Source organism: Manihot esculenta, chromosome 9 (assembly GCF_001659605.2).
Source record: "Manihot esculenta cultivar AM560-2 chromosome 9, M.esculenta_v8, whole genome shotgun sequence".
Taxonomy (NCBI): Eukaryota; Viridiplantae; Streptophyta; class Magnoliopsida; order Malpighiales; family Euphorbiaceae; genus Manihot; species Manihot esculenta.
In genome coordinates, this window is record NC_035169.2 from 2762176 (window position 1) to 2779643 (window position 17468).

Below are 17468 nucleotides of genomic sequence, written 5' to 3' on the forward strand. Positions count from 1 at the left end.
AGAAAGGCGGGCAAGGATTAGGAGTACAGATTGGTATCGAACCTACAGATTGGTATATTACCTATGAGAATTAAAGAGTGAGAGTTTCACAAAGAGAATAGTATAGAAAAGATGAAGAGAAAAGAAAGAGAAGAGTAAGGATCAGAGTAGCGCAGCGAAAGCTGTGGAGTTCAGAAAAGGATTAAGATATTGATTATGGAGTATGAACTCAGATCAGGAAAATAGAGTTTTAGAAATTCTCTCTTTAGAGAGAAGTGTTAGGCTTTGTTTGCCTATATGTTGTTTTTAACATTCGAGGACGAATGTTTTTTAAGGGGGGGAAGATTGTAATACCCGGCTAAATCAGGCATCGGAATTTCTAATGTCCGGTGGAATTCGAGGATGTCAGAGATTTTAGAAGGGTAAGAGTAAGTTTTTCTAAAATGTTTTTAAGTATTTTTAAGGTTTTGAATCAAACCAGATTGATTTTGAAGAGAAAGGACCATGGGGACATTTGCCAATTTCTGCCCCCGAATGTTAAGTTCGGCCGCTGAAAGTGCTTGAGTTTCGGCTCCCGAAGGTTAAGTTCGGCCCCCGAAAGTTGCATGGTTTTGCATGCAGTTTCGGCAGCCGAAGCTGAGGTGGTCGGTTAAGCTGTGCACGCTCCTCAGTCCGTGGTTTGGCCAGGTGTTTGCCTCCAGATCATGACCAGGGGTTAGGCCACGTCTCCCATGAGTCATCTGCAAGCTTTTATTAGCTTATGCAGAGGGTTTGATCGAGTTTCAGTGGTTTTGAACGTTTTGAGAGAAAAGAAGAGTTGTGAGGGTTTGAAGCTTTGGAGGAGGAGTTGCTGTGTTTGGGTGTTCCTCTTCTGGCTTCAGGAGGTAAGGAAAGTTTTTACACTTGTTTTGTTAATTTTTAACAACTTTTAAAGAGGTTATGGGAGTTATGCATGAGTTGCATGCTTAGGTTAGTTTTGATGTGTTTATAGAGAAGTTTGATTACATGTTATAGTTGCTGTTTTGTTGGGGTTAATAGATAGTTTTGGACCCCTTTGTGCATATACTAGAGTATATGTGAGTTGAGGAGTTGAGTATGCATGTTGGAGTGGAGTTGGTGCTTGGCAGAAGGTGGTTGTGCACGAAGCTGAGTTCTGGATGAACTCAGGTTCGGCCGCCGAAGGGGGGATTCGGCCTCCGAACCCTTAGGGAGGTAGTTTCGGCTGCCTAAGGTTGCCTCCGGAAGTTGGACTTTCGGATCTGTCATGCACATTCGGCCGCCGAAGGTGCCGCCGAACATGCATGAGTTTCGGCTCTGGAGAGGACATTCGGCCGCCGAACCTGCAGCCGAAAGTGTTCTGTCCAACCTTCTTTTGCATGCTATATGTGATTGTTTTGAGAGGTTTTAGAAGGATTTTGGGAAGTTGTTTATGAGTAGTTTAAGAGTATGTTGACACCTCATTCGAGTCCACTTGTGTAGGATTGGACCCGAGAGATCGAGGAGGTCATCAGAGTTAGAGGTTTCAGAGTCAGTACAGTTTCTGCTAGAGGAGCAGAGGTGAGTAGAAATAAACTTAATGTTTTATATTAAAGAACACAGAATGTTTGAGCATAGTTCATGCATCATGGATGCCATGATTTATATCAGGGTGATTTGCATTAGAATCACGAAGTTGATGCATTGCATTATTCATTGATAGTGGGGATTGGACCAAGGCGACATCAATAGCCCTCAGAGGGAGTTTTGAGGTCATGTCTTGTAATACCCGGCTAGACCCCGGTATCGGAATTCCTACCGTCCGGTGGAATCTCGGATGTCGGACAATTCTAGAAGGGTAAAATCATGTTTTATAAAATGTTTTCATGTATTTTCATGTTTTAAGTATGATTTAAAATGAGTTTTTGCATGAAAAGTCTTTGGAGGGAAACCCAGGTTCGGCCGCCGAAAGTCAAGTTCGGCCGCCGAACATGCATGCATTTTGGAGGCACGTTAGGCCCCCGAAAGCATGAAGTGAGGGAAGTGCAGGTTCGGCCGCCGAACCTTATGTTCGGCCGCCGAACATTGCATGGATGCGGAGGCACGTTCGGCCCCCGAACGTGGCCTGGCCAGCCACTATAAAAGGGTCCCTTAGCCGAAAACGGGCGAGCTTTTTCTCCCCATTTCGGCCAAGGTAAGCTCTCCGCCGTCCCTCACCAATCTTTGATGTTCTTCCTCCAGATCTTTCAAGATTTTCACTTGTTTTAACTTCGTTTTGAAGATTTGAGCTTTTGAGCAAAGTTTTTGGAGCTTGGAGGTTCAAGAATCCAATCTCTCCTACCCACGAGTTTTTGGTCGTCTCTCCCTCGATCTTCAAGAGGTAAGGGTCGATCTTGAACTCTTTTTATGTTTTAAACAAGTTTCATGAAGATTTATGGGGGTTAAAGGCATGATTAGTTCATGTTTAGGTTTATGGGTTTTTAATGATGTTTTGAACAATGTAGCTTGCTTGATGTGTGTTTGAAGTGTTGTAGATGGGGCATATGCATGTTTGAGGCCCCTAGGAACTTGTATGCATGCTTTGGATGAAAAATATGCATGATTGGTAGGTTTGGAGGCGAAATGTGCAAAGGGAGCCAAGTTTCTGCCCTTTGGCAGAAACCAGGTTCGGCAGCCGAAGGTACTTTCGGCCGCCGAACATGGCTGGGAAGGCAGGCCTTTCGGCTGCCGAAGTTGCCCCCGAAAAGAGACTTTCGTCTCTGTCTGGCACTTTCGGCCGCCGAAGGTGCCGCCGAACCTAGCTGAGTTTCGTCTCTGTCTGGGACTTTCGGCCGCCGAAGGTGCCGCCGAAGGTGCCCTGTCCAGCCATTTCATGCATATTTTCTGTGATGTTTTAATGATGTTTTAGGGGGTTCTTGGGGAGTAGTTTAGTGTTATGTTTAAGTATGTTTGGTCCCTCATAGGAGTCCACCTGTGTAGGTTCGGACCCGAGGAACCGAGGACCCCAGCAGTGAGCCAGCTGCTACAGAGTCGTCAGAGCTAGCCAGAGGTGAGTGGAATAAACCTTAAGTTTTTAAATAAATGAAATATAACTTTTGAGCATGCTCATGCATCATATATGCCATGTGATATTATAGGGTGTTTGCATTAGTATTCACGAATATGCTGCATTGCATAATATGTTGATGATGTGGATGAATTTTGAATGATCCTCTAGCCCTCAGTACGATATGATATGATCAGATATGCCATGGTATGATATGAGATAGAATGACCAGGTCGCTCCTGGTAATATGTTATATGTAAGTGAACACTAGGTGAGGCCTAATCGCCCCTGGTGTAGTTGGACATGTTATGATATGAGTTATGTAAGTGAATACTAGGTGTGGCCTCATCGCCCCTGGTATAGTTGGACACGTAATGGTATGTGGAGGGCTAAGGGTGACAAATTCATCCTTGATGTGTTTTGTTTGTGTTATGTTGCATTTCATGAAAGGCATGTTTTAAAATATTATGTTTTCACTATTCTGCTCAGTGGGCTTCATAGCTCACCCCTCTCCCCTAACCCCAGATGTGCAGGTACAGGGTAGACCAGGAGGTCAGCCAGAGTAGAAGTCTTACGTATGTAATAGCTAGAATGTGGACATGACAAATGTGTAATGTATTCAGTATTGTATAATGATTTTATGTAAAAACTTTCAGTATGTTATGTAATGAGGTTATTGAGGTTAGAGTTGTGCTTGACCATAGTGTATTGCTAATCCCAATTGTATGTACATGATCTTTTGATATGATGTTTATGTAAACTAACTCAACACATGTTGTATTGCCTTTGAGGCTTGATGAGATCCCACAGAGGGACTATGTTATGTATATGATCAGAGTATGCACAGGTTGAGTTAGTTGATAATGATATGTATGAAAGAAAAGTTTTAATTTTTATGTATATGGTTGATCATGTATGGGATTAAACATGTTTACAGGCTATGTTAGGCTTGCTACGGGTCCCGGCGGCCTTACGCCGATCTGGATCCTAGCGCCGGTAGCGGTCCGGATTTCCGGGGCGTTACATGTCTAATCCGAGATGTGGAATGTTTGAGTTGTGACACATTTTATATTAAGTGTGTATGAATGAACTGTTTTCATTATTTCTACTCACTGGGCTATAGTAGCTCATCCCTTTCCCTTAATCCCAGTTTTGCAGGTTCAGAGTAGCTGGGAATGAGAAGCAGCAGAGTGTATCAGCTATGGTACTGCATGTGTAATAGAATAGTGGACATGATGTAATTTAAAGAGATATTTGTAATAGATAGTAATAAAGTCGGTATATGAGTTAGAATGTGCTTTGTCTAGTGTATGTTAATCCTTTGTATATACATGTATCCTGTTTTAAGTTTCTTGATGAGAAATGAGTCAAACCAGACTTAATAGATGTTGTGTTTTGAAAACCCAGTGACTTATAACTGTGAGGGAAGACAGAGTTTAATTCCTTTGACCCAAGACCAGTGCAGAGGAAAGACCAGGTTTGATTCCTGTGATCCATAAAGTAGGCCATTAGAGAAGACCATGTTTGATTCCTGTGACTCTATGGTAGCCAAGGTTAACTTATGATATGCTGACCCTACAGAGTGGGTTCTATGTTTCAGAGCATAGTGCATGGAGGTTACTTGGTAGAGCATCACTGGTATAGGCCCTGAGGGCTAGTTCAGACTAGTATATCTGAACATTTGGTTCATATGATTGGACCTACAGAGTTTTAAAGGTTAAGTCTGGTATTTTTAAAGAAAAGTTTTAAAGCTTATCAGTCCAGTCGGATTATGTATGGGATTTCAACAGGTACACAGAGTTCAGGACAGGCTTACTACGGGTCTAGGCGGCCTTAAGCCTATCTGGATCCTAGTGCCATAACAACTCGGGCCGTGACAGAGGGGTACGATTTCCGGGGCGTTACATTAAAAGGAATGGGTGGTTGATTGTTGGGGGTCGTAGGGCTGGAAAAAGAGAACTGCTGCCCCTCTTGGGCAGAGCTCAGGTCATTGGGGGTGTTAAGATTGTTGTTTTCATTATGATTAGCTATCGTGGATCTCAGTGGGTTTTGTAAGAGTGGAACTCCGGTGATGAAAAGATCTCCTTCGTTCCCACAGACGGTGCCACTTGATGATCTGAGATCCAGAAAATAGGGTTTTACAGAGGTTCTGTAATAATGGAAAAAGCTTAGAGTCAGAGGAGCCCTCTCCTCCTTTTATCTATCCTCTTTTGCCTGTTAGTGACGGGGAACAAGCTGCCTAGAATTGGGCCACCTGTCTCTGCCACATTGATTCGGACGTACGAGAATATCAAATCCCTAACTTGTGCGTAACGGCCTCTGATTCTTTCTGGGCGCGCATGCGGATGGACCCACCTGAGGGACAGGTGGATCTCCCTCCCGATTTCGGACTGGGCCGGGAGATAAGACATGGACTGAGCCCAATGAGGATCTGCTGGTTAGGTCTGAGGGGTTGGGCCGGTCTGCCGAAGGAAATTAATTGGGACTCGGCCTTAGAGGGGATGAACCGGTCCTAGTGCGTGTGTGAGGCTTGAGGGCCTTTGGACGATGGGCCGGTATTCTGGATTTGGCCCCAGTCTGGGAAGAAAGCATCCAGCGGTCATCAATATATATGTAATATAAAATTTTATTTTAATCGAATGAGAAAATTAAAAAATTATACAATCAATTTTGACAAAATATAAAAATCAAATAATAATTCACTCTCATATTTTAAAGTAATTTTTTGGGTACTTTATGGGAAATTCTCAATAATTGTACCAATTATATCTACCATTTATATACGTCCTTTTTTCAAGTTTTATTTTTTTCTATTTATGCATTGATTTTTATTTCTTATGAGAATTGCTGGAAAAATAATATTGTAGGATGCTTTATGAACGGTAGATGTTAAAAGTATAAAATAAAAACTAGTTTATTAATTGCTGATAAGCCTATTTAAAAATATCAATTTACCAATAAGCAAATTAATTTCTTAATTCCCTTTCTCCACAATTGTACTGATATATATATATATATATATATATATATATATATATATATATATATACTAGTTTCCTTTACCAGCAGGAAGAGAGCCTTCCTTTTCCGATTCTCTATTTCCTTTCCTCATTCCCAATCTCCGATCCATCCCTAAAAACAACTGACGAGAGATCCATGATGATGATGATGAAGATGCCTTCGAGGAGGAAGAGCAGGAGCTTCCATCTTCAGCTACAAGGGGCAATTGGTACCTTTCAATCTCCATTCCTATTCTTATTTACCAATTATTGTCATTCTTCTACTTCCACACTTGAAGATGCACGCTTCTTGACAAATAACTTCAAATCTGCTTCTTTTACCCACATTGATGATGCCATTGCTTCCTTTAATCATGTAATTCATATGCATCCTCTTCCTTCTAGGGCACAATTTAGTAGATTCTTATCTGCCCTTGTGAAAATGAAACAATATCACACTGTCTTTTCCATGTCCAAAACAATTGAATTGCTAGGAATCTCACACGATGTTTATTCTCTTAGCATCTTAATTAATTGCTTCTGCCACTTACACCTTGTGGATTTGGGTTTCTCTGTTTTTGGTAAGATGCTCAAATTCGGATTGGAGCCTACCACTGTGACATTTAATAGCTTAATTAATGGGCTTTGTATGGAGCGTAAAATCGATAAAGCTGTGGAATTTTTCGATGATATGGTTGCACGTGGTTATCAACCTGATGTTTATACTTACAATACGATAATAAACGGAATCTGTAAATTTGGGAAAACAAATGTTGCTATTGGGCTACTAAAGGGAATGGTTGATAGAGGTTGTGAGCCAAATGTTGTGACATACAATGCAATCATTGACGCACTTTGCAAGGATGAGCTAGTTGGTGAGGCTTTAGAGCTCTTCTCTCAAATGAGGAATAAGGGCATTTCACCTAATGTCATCACTTACACTGGTTTAATTCACGGCGTTTGCAAATTAGGCCAAAAGAACCAAGCTTTGGCCTTGATGAATGAAATGGTGAAGCAGAACATATCACCTGATGTTTATACCTTCAATGTATTGATTGATGCTCTTTGTAAGGATGGAATGGTTTCAGAGGCTCAAAATACATTCAATGTAATGATTCAAAGAGGTGTAGAGCCTGATGTGGTCACCTACAATTCCTTAATTGATGGTCTTTGCATTTCAGACCAATTCAAGGAAGCTTTGGCCTTGTTGAAAGAAATGGTGGGGAGGAACATATCCCCTAGTGTTTTTACCTTCAATATATTGATCGACACTCTTTGTAAGAAAGGACTGGTTTCAAATGCAGAGAATATAATCAAAATAATGATTCAAAGAGGTGTGGAACCTACCGTTGTCACTTATAGTTCATTGATGGATGGATATTGTCTGTGCAAGCAAATTGATAAGGCTAGAAAGGTATTTGATCTGATGGTGACTAATGAAATAGCTAACATTTTTAGCTACAACATTTTGATCAATGGATATTGTAAGTGCAAAATGATAGATGATGCAAAGGAGCTTTTTGTTGAAATGTCTCATAAAGGTTTAGTTCCTAATGCTGTTACTTATTCTATTCTTATAAAGGGTATGTTTCAAGCAGGGAGGCCCCAAACTGCACAGGAGCTCTTTAAGAATATGTGCTTTCATGGTCAACAGCCAAATATAGTAACCTTCTCAATTATGATTGATGGCTTGTGTAGTCAGGGGAATCTCGATGAGGCACTCACACTATTGAAAGAAATGGAGAAAAGTCAGTTGAAGCCTAATTTTGTGATCTATAGCAGTCTGATCAATGGTATGTGCAAAGTTGGGAAGATTAATGATGCCAAGGAACTGTTTTCTAGTCTTTTTGAAATTGGTTTACAGCCTGATGTTTGTGTATATAATGCAATTATGAAAGGACTCTGCCGAGAAGGATTAATAGACGAAGCATATAAGATTTTTAGAGACATGGAAAAGGGAGGATATTTACCGAATAATTGTTGTTATAATATCATCATTCAAGGGTTTCTCAGGCATGAGGATTTACCAAAAGCATCGGAACTAATCAACGAAATGGTTGATAAGGGGTTCTCTGCTGATGATGCTACCACAGAATTGGTAGTACATTTATCGCGGAATAATGATCTCATTCTGAGCAAACTACAAAATCGTTCTGAGGCTTCTAAAGGGGTGCAATGAGGGATCAACAATCTAAAGTTGTTATAACTTGACCGTTCAACGGTGTCTTGGACAGAAACTTGGTAATTTGCCTTCTTCAAATGTAGTAGATATGTAATTTAACTAACTTCTTCAAATGTCATTTTTAATTTCAATCAGCTATGATTCTCTAACCTGCAGTGGAAACCATGATATGTGTGTGCCTTTCGCTTGAACTCAGACATGGACTAGATCTCTTTGGATATAAGATTGTTGATGACTGGAGGTCATAGATTTCTGATGATCAAGTTGCTGGTAAACCCACCATCTTCCTTACAATTTTTTTTGGGCTGCTACTACAGCATTAACTCGAGAGCTCAGTCCTAAGAATGAGTTGAGAACTAAAACTAATTGATTCCATGCTACAATGCTTAAGAATCTTTATCTATTTTACTTTTGTGCTCAATGACCTTTTAAGATGCATTTTTCTTGTAGCTACTTGCTAGGATATGACTTTCTAACCATGAAGGTATAAGCAATTCTTTTTTGCTTAATTATTATATTTTTAATAATAATGAAAATAATGATTATAAACCAGTGTGCTTTAATTGAGAATGATTTAACAATTAGACTACACTATAAATGCAGGTTGCAGGATATACGGTCCCAGAGTACAAGGTAAGAGAATCACTACACATCTACAGCTGTTGGTTGGATGAAATGTCACTAAAATTATACACAACAGAAAATGTTAGAATTGAGGGAAAGGCAAACATCCTCTTTGTCACTTTTTTTTTTTTTTTTTTTCTAAGTCATCAAGTTGGGTATATATATATATATATATAGATACTTAATTTCTTTTATTTTCTTTCAAGTAAAATTAGTGAAATCATTGCATTAGCATCTAATAATATGAAGTTCACAATCTTTTCCAATGAAATCAATTTTAATTCTCTTTTGTTGCCTAAAAAGAATGGAGGCTTAGGCGTCAAAGATATCTCTCTTCAAATTCAAGCTCTTTGGAGATTTGAAAATCATAGGCATTTCTTCCCTTCAGAAAGACATTCGAATTGCGGCTATGCTACTTTCGATGAACTCTTCCTTCTCTCCTTTTAATCATAACAGATTTGCTTTTAAATTCTCCTTTAGCAGACTATTAAATTTAGCAGCTATGCCCCGTTATTATTTATAAATACTAATAATTACATTGTAAAATTTATATATTATATAAAAAATTTAATTGCCTATTTTCAATAATAATAATAATAATAATAATAATAATAATAATAATAATAATAATAATAATAATAATATATTATATAAAAAATTAATAAAGAGATAAAATAAAAATAACAATAAAATATTATTTAATTTGTGAAAGTGTTAAATTTGGTTGTAGAGAAATTTAGTGGTTTAGTGGAGTTTTTAGAACCAAAGGAACATTTATATTTTTAGGAAGGCAAACTCAAAGCGGCAATAAAATGATTTATCTGCCTTTAAAGAGATAGATTAATGTTAGTTAGACTATGAATTCTACTAGAGATTCTTTTGCCCCACTTCTGATTAGATTGATAGAAAAAGGAGACATAGCTGGGTTTGTTCAGAAATTACGAAAACAACCGGTTACAAGATTTTGCAATTTCTTTTATTAAAATGTCATTTTTAGAGTTACTCATACAAAATCAAATATAAAAGGAAGTTTCTTGTTAGTAATTAGATATATTTCTCTATGTTACAAAATCTCATTATCATACAATACATCATTAAGGAATATACTACTTTAATGGTTCAAGCAAGATAGTTGGCAACATGAGAACTAAACCAAATTTCTGATATGTTAATGTTTAGAACCATATTTGGAATTGAATTTCAGTATAGTTCTCCATTTCAGTACAACCTCAATTTGATTTCAGTTTTTTTTTTTATTTTTTTTTTACTTTCATTTTAATTTCATTTCAGATTAAATTTTAATTATTCACTCTTTCTCGTCCACTATGAAAATTTATTAAAATGAAAATAAAATTTACAAACAGATACAAATTCATTTATAAATGTTATAACTTCACAAAATCCACATTAAAAACTGTTTAATAAATAGATTGAATGGTCCATGATGTTAACGCTTTTCTCGTAGGCAACTAGTTATAGGGTTTTGCTATCGCTTTTCTCGTACAAAATTAAATATAAAAGAAAGCTTCTTGTTAATAATAACATATGTTTTCTCTATGCTATAAAATTCCAGTATTATATATAATACATGATCAAGGAACATGCTACTTTAACGATTCAAGCGGGGTAGAGAGCAAAATGCTAGAAGGAAAAGCTATAATGAAGGAAGTACATGCCCATAAAGATATAAACTTCTCCATATTTAGTTTAGTACTCTAGTTATAAATGTGACAAATGGAAAATATTTGATTTTATTTTTCAAAATTTAAAATTTTGAACATAAATATAAATTAATGTAAATATTTAAATTATCATTCTACGAACCATTCTGCTTTCATTTAATTTTACAAACAGATTTTATGTCCGTTTACAAATCTAAACATATCCATTTAATTTTATCAACGGATTGCTTATCCTTTTGTGAATTAGTTTGTATCTATTTAATTTTACAAACGGATTAAAATCGGTTTGCAAATCAATTTGTATCCATTTAATTTTACAAATTATATATTCCTTTGTGATAATTTTATATTCATTTAATTTTATAAATAAATTCTATATTCATTTGTATCCATTTAATTTTATAAACAGATTATATAGTCATTTGCGAATTAGTTTGTATTCATTTAATTTTAAAAATAGATTATGCATCTGTTTGCAAATCATTGTATTCGTTTAATTTTATGAACTGATTTATTTGAGAATCAGTTGTATCGATTTAATTTTGCAAATAGATTATATATTCATTTGAAAATCAGTTTGTTTCCTTTAATTTTATAAACGAATCAAATATTCTTTTATGAAGCAATTTATATCTATTTAATTTTACAAATGGATTATATGTCCTTAAGCGAATATATTAGTGTCTATTTAATTTACAAACAAATTATATATCTATTTGCAAATTAATTTGTATTTATTTAATTTTAAAATGGAGTGTTCATCTATTTACAAATCCGTCTGTGTCAATTTATAAAATTTTTACAAATAAATTATACATTTGTTTATAAATCAATTTGTGATGAATTGCAAAATTTATTATTTTTTTCATATTAAATTCTAGAATTTTATTATGATTTTGATGAAAAAATTGATTTTTTACTTGGAATTTGATTTTGGACAGATTTTGAGCTAAAAATGAGAAAAAGAATCAAAAGAGATGGTTTTTAGAGTTTTTTTTTTTTTTCTAACTGCAAGGTACAACCTTGCTCAAGACTTTAATCCAAGCCAACAAATAGATTCCAGATTACTGTTACAGAATTGAAAATTGTTTTAAATAGATGCAAATATAATCAGATCAGAATTAGAATAAGAATTATCATAAGAGTAGATTTGTTTTACTTTTTCTTTTAAATTATGAATAATTATTTTTTTATTTGGAAAAAACCTATTTAAAGGTTGTTCTAGATGTAGAATTTATCATCTCTTCTCATCTCCTCTCTTTTTCGGTTCCTTCTTGGCCGAATTCTTCATCTTCTTTTTTTATTTTTTTGCAATTTTATTATTACCTGTAGAAACTAAACTCTTTTATTCAGTTAAAAGTTAATTAAATTGAAATTCATTTAAAATTGTGAGATTATATTCTTAATTTCTGTTTATCTTATTTTTATTTTCAATTAATTTCTTTTTTTTTTAGGAATACCACCTCCATGGTTGTCCTTTTAGAATTCAAAAGGGCTATTGAATCTCCTAGGAAGATAACGTATTGTTATTTAATCCAAGTAAGTTTAATTGGGTTAATATAAGTAGCAATTAGCGTATTTTTTATGTTAAGTAATTAATTGATTTGGTTTAAATAATTTGCTTATTATTATTGACCAAATTTGAATTATTCTCTCGGTTAATTAATTAAATCTACAAAGTTAATGGAATTATTAATTAACTAAAAATTAATTTAAGCGTTATACGGATTAATTTAGGAAGAATCGGTGAGATTCGTTTGTTTGAACACTATAATCAATAACTATTTTTTTAATCAATAATGAACTGCAAACCTTTTAATTTTGATTACCTTCAACTGAATTTTAATTTAATTATTTGTTTCACCATTTTAATTGCCTTATTTTCTTCTTTTAAGTTTTTTTTTTAAATCAATTTCTCCAATAATGATTTTATTCTTTTCTTTTTTTGTTTTAAACTATTCTTTTATCCTTCTTGTCATCTAATTTAAATAAAATTAAGGTATATGTATATCGATATTCATTTATCCTATTTGGAGATTTTTTTTAAATTAAGTAAAAGGAAATCAATTTTAATTTCAATGCGTGTTTGTATCCATTAAATTTTACAAATGGATTTTATACTTGTTTACGAATCCGTTTGCGTTCATTTAATTTTATAAACATATTATATATCCATTTATAAATCAAATTATGTTTATTTAATTTTATAAATGTATCAATCGGTTTGCGAATACATTCATGTCTAATGCTAAATATGTCAAAAAAAAATATCAATTCTATATTTAATCTTTATGTTAATTTACATTTTAATTAAATTTATTTTTTTTTAAATTTCAATTTAATACTTGATGAGTTGCAAAACTCACTATTTTTCATATTAAATTCCATTTTATTATGATTTTTGATATAAGCAATTGATTTTTACTTAAATTTTGATTTTGGACAGATTTTGAGATGAAAATAAAAAAATAAATAAATAAATATTATTTTAGAGATTTTTCTGACTATTAAGGTACAACCTTATCTAAAATTGTAATTCAAGCTCGATGGACAGATTTTTGCCGGCTGTAGAGAGTTCAAAACTGTTTGGAGATAGATGCAAATATAATCGGATCAGGATTAATATAAGAGTTATGAGTAGTAGATTTATTTTATATTTTTTTTTAAATTGTGAATAATTATTTTTTTGTTTGATAAAATTTTATATAAAGACTGCTTTAGAAGTAGATCTCTCATCTCTTCTCCTCTTCTTCACACCCTCTTTTCGGTTTCTCGGAGCGCTCCTTCCCCTTCTTTTATTTTCTGCAATTTTATTATAACCCTTAGAGGGTAGACTCCTTCATTCAGTTGAACGTTAATCAAGTTGATGTTTAATTAAGTTGTGAGATTTTGTTCTTAATTTCTGTTTATCTCAATTTTTTTTTCAATTCATTTCTATTTTCGAGTAACACCACCTCCATTATTGTTTTTTAAAAATTCAAGAGTCTATTAAATCTCTTAGGAAGACAACGTATTACTAATTAATCCAAGTAAATATGGAATTATTTCATTGTGTTAATACAAGTAGCAATTAGCATATTTCTTTATGCCAAGAAACTAATTGATTTGGTTTAAATAATTCGCTTGCTATTATTGATTAAATTTGAGTTTTTCTTTTATGAAAATGTGTTAATTAATTAAATCTATATAAATTATTAATTAATTAGAAATTAATTTAATCTTAAAAAATAATAAGTGGAATTTACTTATTTAAACACTATAATTAAATAATGGACAATCGAGTGAATATCTTTTTAATTAATGATCGGCTATAAATCTACTAATTTTAATTACTTACAATTGAATTTTAATTTAATTACAGTATTTTATTTTTTCTTTAATTTATTTTTAAAATCAACTTCTATCATAACAATTTTATTATTTTCTCTATTATTTTAAATAATTCTTTTTTACTCACTTTTTTTTTACTCACTTTTTCATAAATATTAAACAATTTTAAAACATCTGTGAAATACACATATTTAACTGCAAAATCTTTTAAATTAAAAAAAATTAATTTTAAATTAACGGATTCAACTAACTAAATTTTGAATTTTAATTTCTATTCCATTTATATTCGTTTAAATTAATCATTAAATTTTAAATTTTATAAATTCACCCTCTAGTTTAACCTTTAATATTATAAACTTAAACTTATTATTAAAATTTTATCTCAATCCTTTCAATTGTAATTAAATTTATTTATAAATTAATTTTTAATTAAAAACACATAAAAAATAAATAATGAAAAACTGGAGAAACCTCAATTACCTTCCATCACCCAAAATTTCTGAAGTTTTATCGCATGCACAGCCATTATAACTTCCATTTCAATCATTAAGATTAAGATTTCTGAAACATAATAAGATTAAGATTTTTACAAATTTTAATATACTGGTTTCTCTATCGACTTCCCAGAAACCATAACCCATCCCCGCTCTACACTGTTATAAGGTACAGTTATAATAATTTAATATTATAATAATATAAAATAATTAATTTAATTTGTTATTAAATAATATTTTTATATGAAAAATTAATAAAAAAAAAAATACAAAATGTGCTGCATATAAACAACTAGTAATGCATTCCTTTACCCGCAGGCAGAGAGCCTTCCTTTCCGGATTCTCTATTTCCTTTCCTCATTCCCAATCTTCGATCCTTCCCTAAAAACAACTGACGAGAGATCGATGATGATGATGAAGATGCCTTGGAGGAGGAAGAGCAGGAGCTTCCATCTTCAGCTACAAGGGGCAATTGGTACCATTCAATCTCCATTCCTATTCTTATTTACCAATTATTGCCATTCTTCTACTTCCACACTTGAAGATGCACGCTTCTTCACAAATAACTTCAAATCTGCTTCTTTTACCCACATTGATGATGCCATTGCTTCCTTTAATCATGTAATTCATAAGCATCCTCTGCCTTCTAGGGTTCCATTTAATAGATTCTTATCTGCCCTTGCGAAAATGAAACAATACCACACTGTCCTTTCCATGTCCAAAACAATTGAATTGTTAGGAATCTCTCACGATGTTTATTCTCTTAACATCTTAATTAATTGCTTCTGCCGTTTACATCTTGTGTATTTTGGTTTCTCTGTTTTTGGTAAGATGCTCAAATTGGGATTGGAGCCTGACGTTGTGACATTTACTACCTTAATTAATGGGCTTTGTATAGAGAGTAAAATCGACAAAGCAGTGGAATTTTTCGATGATATGGTTGCACGTGGTTATCAACCTGATGTTCGTACCTACAGTGTGATAATAAACGGATTGTGTAAATTTGGGAAAACAAATGTGGCTATTGGGCTACTAAAGGGAATGGCTGATAGAGGTTGTGAGCCAAATGTTGTGACATACAGTGCAATCATTGACGCCCTTTGCAAGGATGAGCTAGTTGGTGAGGCTTTAGAGCTCTTCTCTCAAATGAGGAATAAGGGCATTTCACCTAATGTCATCACTTACACTAGTTTAATTCATGGTGTTTGCAAATTAGGCCAAAAGAACCAAGCTTTGGCCTTGATGAATGAAATGGTGGAGCAAAACATATTACCAGATGTTTATACCTTCAGTGTATTGATTGATGCTCTTTGTAGGGATGGAATGGTTTCAGAGGCTCAAAATACATTCAATGTAATGATTCAAAGAGGTGTAGAGCCTGATGTGGTCACCTACAGTTCCTTAATTGATGGTCTTTGCATTTCAGACCAATTCAAGGAAGCTTTGGCCTTGTTGAAAGAAATGGTGGGGAGGAACATATCCCCTAATGTTTTTACCTTCAATATATTGATTGACACTCTTTGTAAGAAAGGACTGGTTTCAAATGCACAGATTATAATCAAAATAATGATTCAAAGCGATGTGGAGCCTAATGCTGTCAATTATAATTCATTGATGGATGGATATTGTCTTTGCAAGCAAATTGATAAGGCTAGAAAGCTATTTGATCTGATGGTGACCAATGAAATAGCTGACATATTTAGCTACAGCATTTTGATCAATGGATATTGTAAGTGCAAAATGATAGATGATGCAAAGGATATTTTTGTTGAAATGTCTCATAAAGGTTTAGTTCCTGATGCTGTTACTTATCATACTCTTATAAAGGGTATGTTTCAAGCAGGAAGGCCCCAAAATGCAAAAGAGCTCTTTAGGAATATGTGCTCTCATGGTCAACAGCCAAATATAGTAACCTTCTCAATTATGATTAATGGCTTGTGTAGTCAGGGGAATCTGGATGAAGCACTCACCCTATTGAAAGAAATGGAGGAAAGTCAGTTGAAGCCTGATCTTGTGACCTATTGCATTCTGATCAATGGTATGTGCAAAGTTGGGAAGATTAATGATGCCAAGGAACTTTTTTCTAGTCTTTTTGAAATTGGTTTACAACCTGATGTTTATGTATATATGTAATTATGAAAGGACTCTGCCAACAAGGATTAATGGACGAAGCGTATAAGGTATTTAGAGACATGGAAAAGGGAGGATGTTTACCGAATAATTGTTGTTATAATATCATCATTCAAGGGTTTCTCAAGCATGAGGATTTACCAAAAGCATCAGAACTAATCAATGAAATGGTTGACAAGGGATTCTCTGCCGATGCTACTACCACTGAATTGGTAGTACGTTTATTGTGCAATGATGATCTCATTCTGAGGCATTTAAAGGTGCGCAATGAGGGATCAGCAAACTAAAGTTGTTATATCTTGACCATTCAAGTGTGTCTTGGAGTGCAACTTGGTAATTACCTTTTTCAAATATAATAGATATGTAATTTAACTAACTTCTTCAAATATCATTTTTAATTTCAATCAGCTGTGATTCTCTTCCACAAAATGAAAATTTCTAACACCGCAAATGACCTGTGGTGGAAACCATGATATGTGTGTGCCTTTCGCTTGAATTCAGACATGGACTTGATCTCTTTGATATAAGATTGTTGATGAATGGAGGTCATGGATTTCTAATGATCCAATAGCTGGTAAACCCACCATCTCCTTTACAATTTTTTTTGGCTGCTCCTACAGCCTTAGCTCGAGAGCTCAGTCCTAAAATTGAGTTGAGAACTAAAAGTAATTGGTTCCATACTACAATGCTTAAGAATCTTTATCTATTTTTATTTTTGTGCTCAATGACCTTTTTGAGTGATCTCACCTCCTCATAGATCCATTGACAATTAAGAGCACCTAAGTAATTCCATTGACCAAAAGCACCACACAGATCCACCTATAGATATTTTGTCCGGGTAATTTTCATTACAAGAAATTTTTGGATTACCAACGGATTTTATTAACATATTTTATCAATATACTTTAAATTATTCGTAATTTTAACAGATTTCTAACAAATTTGGAAATTCATCAGTAATTTTTAATATAAAAAATTTGTGTAAAAATTCACCAACGAGTAGTTCATTAGTATTACTAATGGATT

At 33.9% G+C, this 17468-nt stretch overlaps 3 protein-coding genes across 3 annotated transcripts in view; all 3 read left to right on the forward strand.

The window, feature by feature from the left end:
• Window positions 1-8688, forward strand: part of LOC110607249 (putative pentatricopeptide repeat-containing protein At1g12700, mitochondrial) — a 41383-nt gene extending 32695 nt beyond the window's left edge. The window contains exon 3 of the transcript XR_006351978.1: window positions 8667-8688. The gene's annotated coding sequence lies outside the window, so the exon portion shown is untranslated. The remainder of the gene's footprint in view (window positions 1-8666) is intronic.
• LOC110607261 (pentatricopeptide repeat-containing protein At1g63330-like) lies at window positions 6237-8182 on the forward strand. Its single transcript, XM_021746347.2, has one exon. It carries the CDS (start codon window positions 6386-6388, stop codon window positions 8177-8179), a length of 1794 nt encoding a protein of 597 aa, XP_021602039.2. The 5' UTR covers window positions 6237-6385; the 3' UTR covers window positions 8180-8182.
• Window positions 8689-15895: 7207 nt separating the features above from the next.
• Window positions 15896-16999, forward strand: LOC122724534 (pentatricopeptide repeat-containing protein At3g22470, mitochondrial-like). The gene is made up of 2 exons (XM_043959783.1): window positions 15896-16350; window positions 16455-16999. The coding sequence occupies exons 1-2, from the start codon at window positions 15927-15929 to the stop codon at window positions 16727-16729; spliced, it is 699 nt and encodes a 232-aa protein (XP_043815718.1). The 5' UTR covers window positions 15896-15926; the 3' UTR covers window positions 16730-16999.
• Window positions 17000-17468: the final 469 nt, after the last annotated feature.

Coding starts and splice junctions, on each gene's coding strand:
- LOC122724534 (XM_043959783.1), top strand. CDS start 15,927: ATGGATGGATATTGTCTTTGCAAGCAAATTGATAAGGCTAGAAAGCTA. Junction 16,351..16,454: donor CTATTGCATTCTGATCAATG/GTATGTGCAAAG, acceptor TAATTATGAAAG/GACTCTGCCAACAAGGATTA.
- LOC110607261 (XM_021746347.2), top strand. CDS start 6,386: ATGCATCCTCTTCCTTCTAGGGCACAATTTAGTAGATTCTTATCTGCC.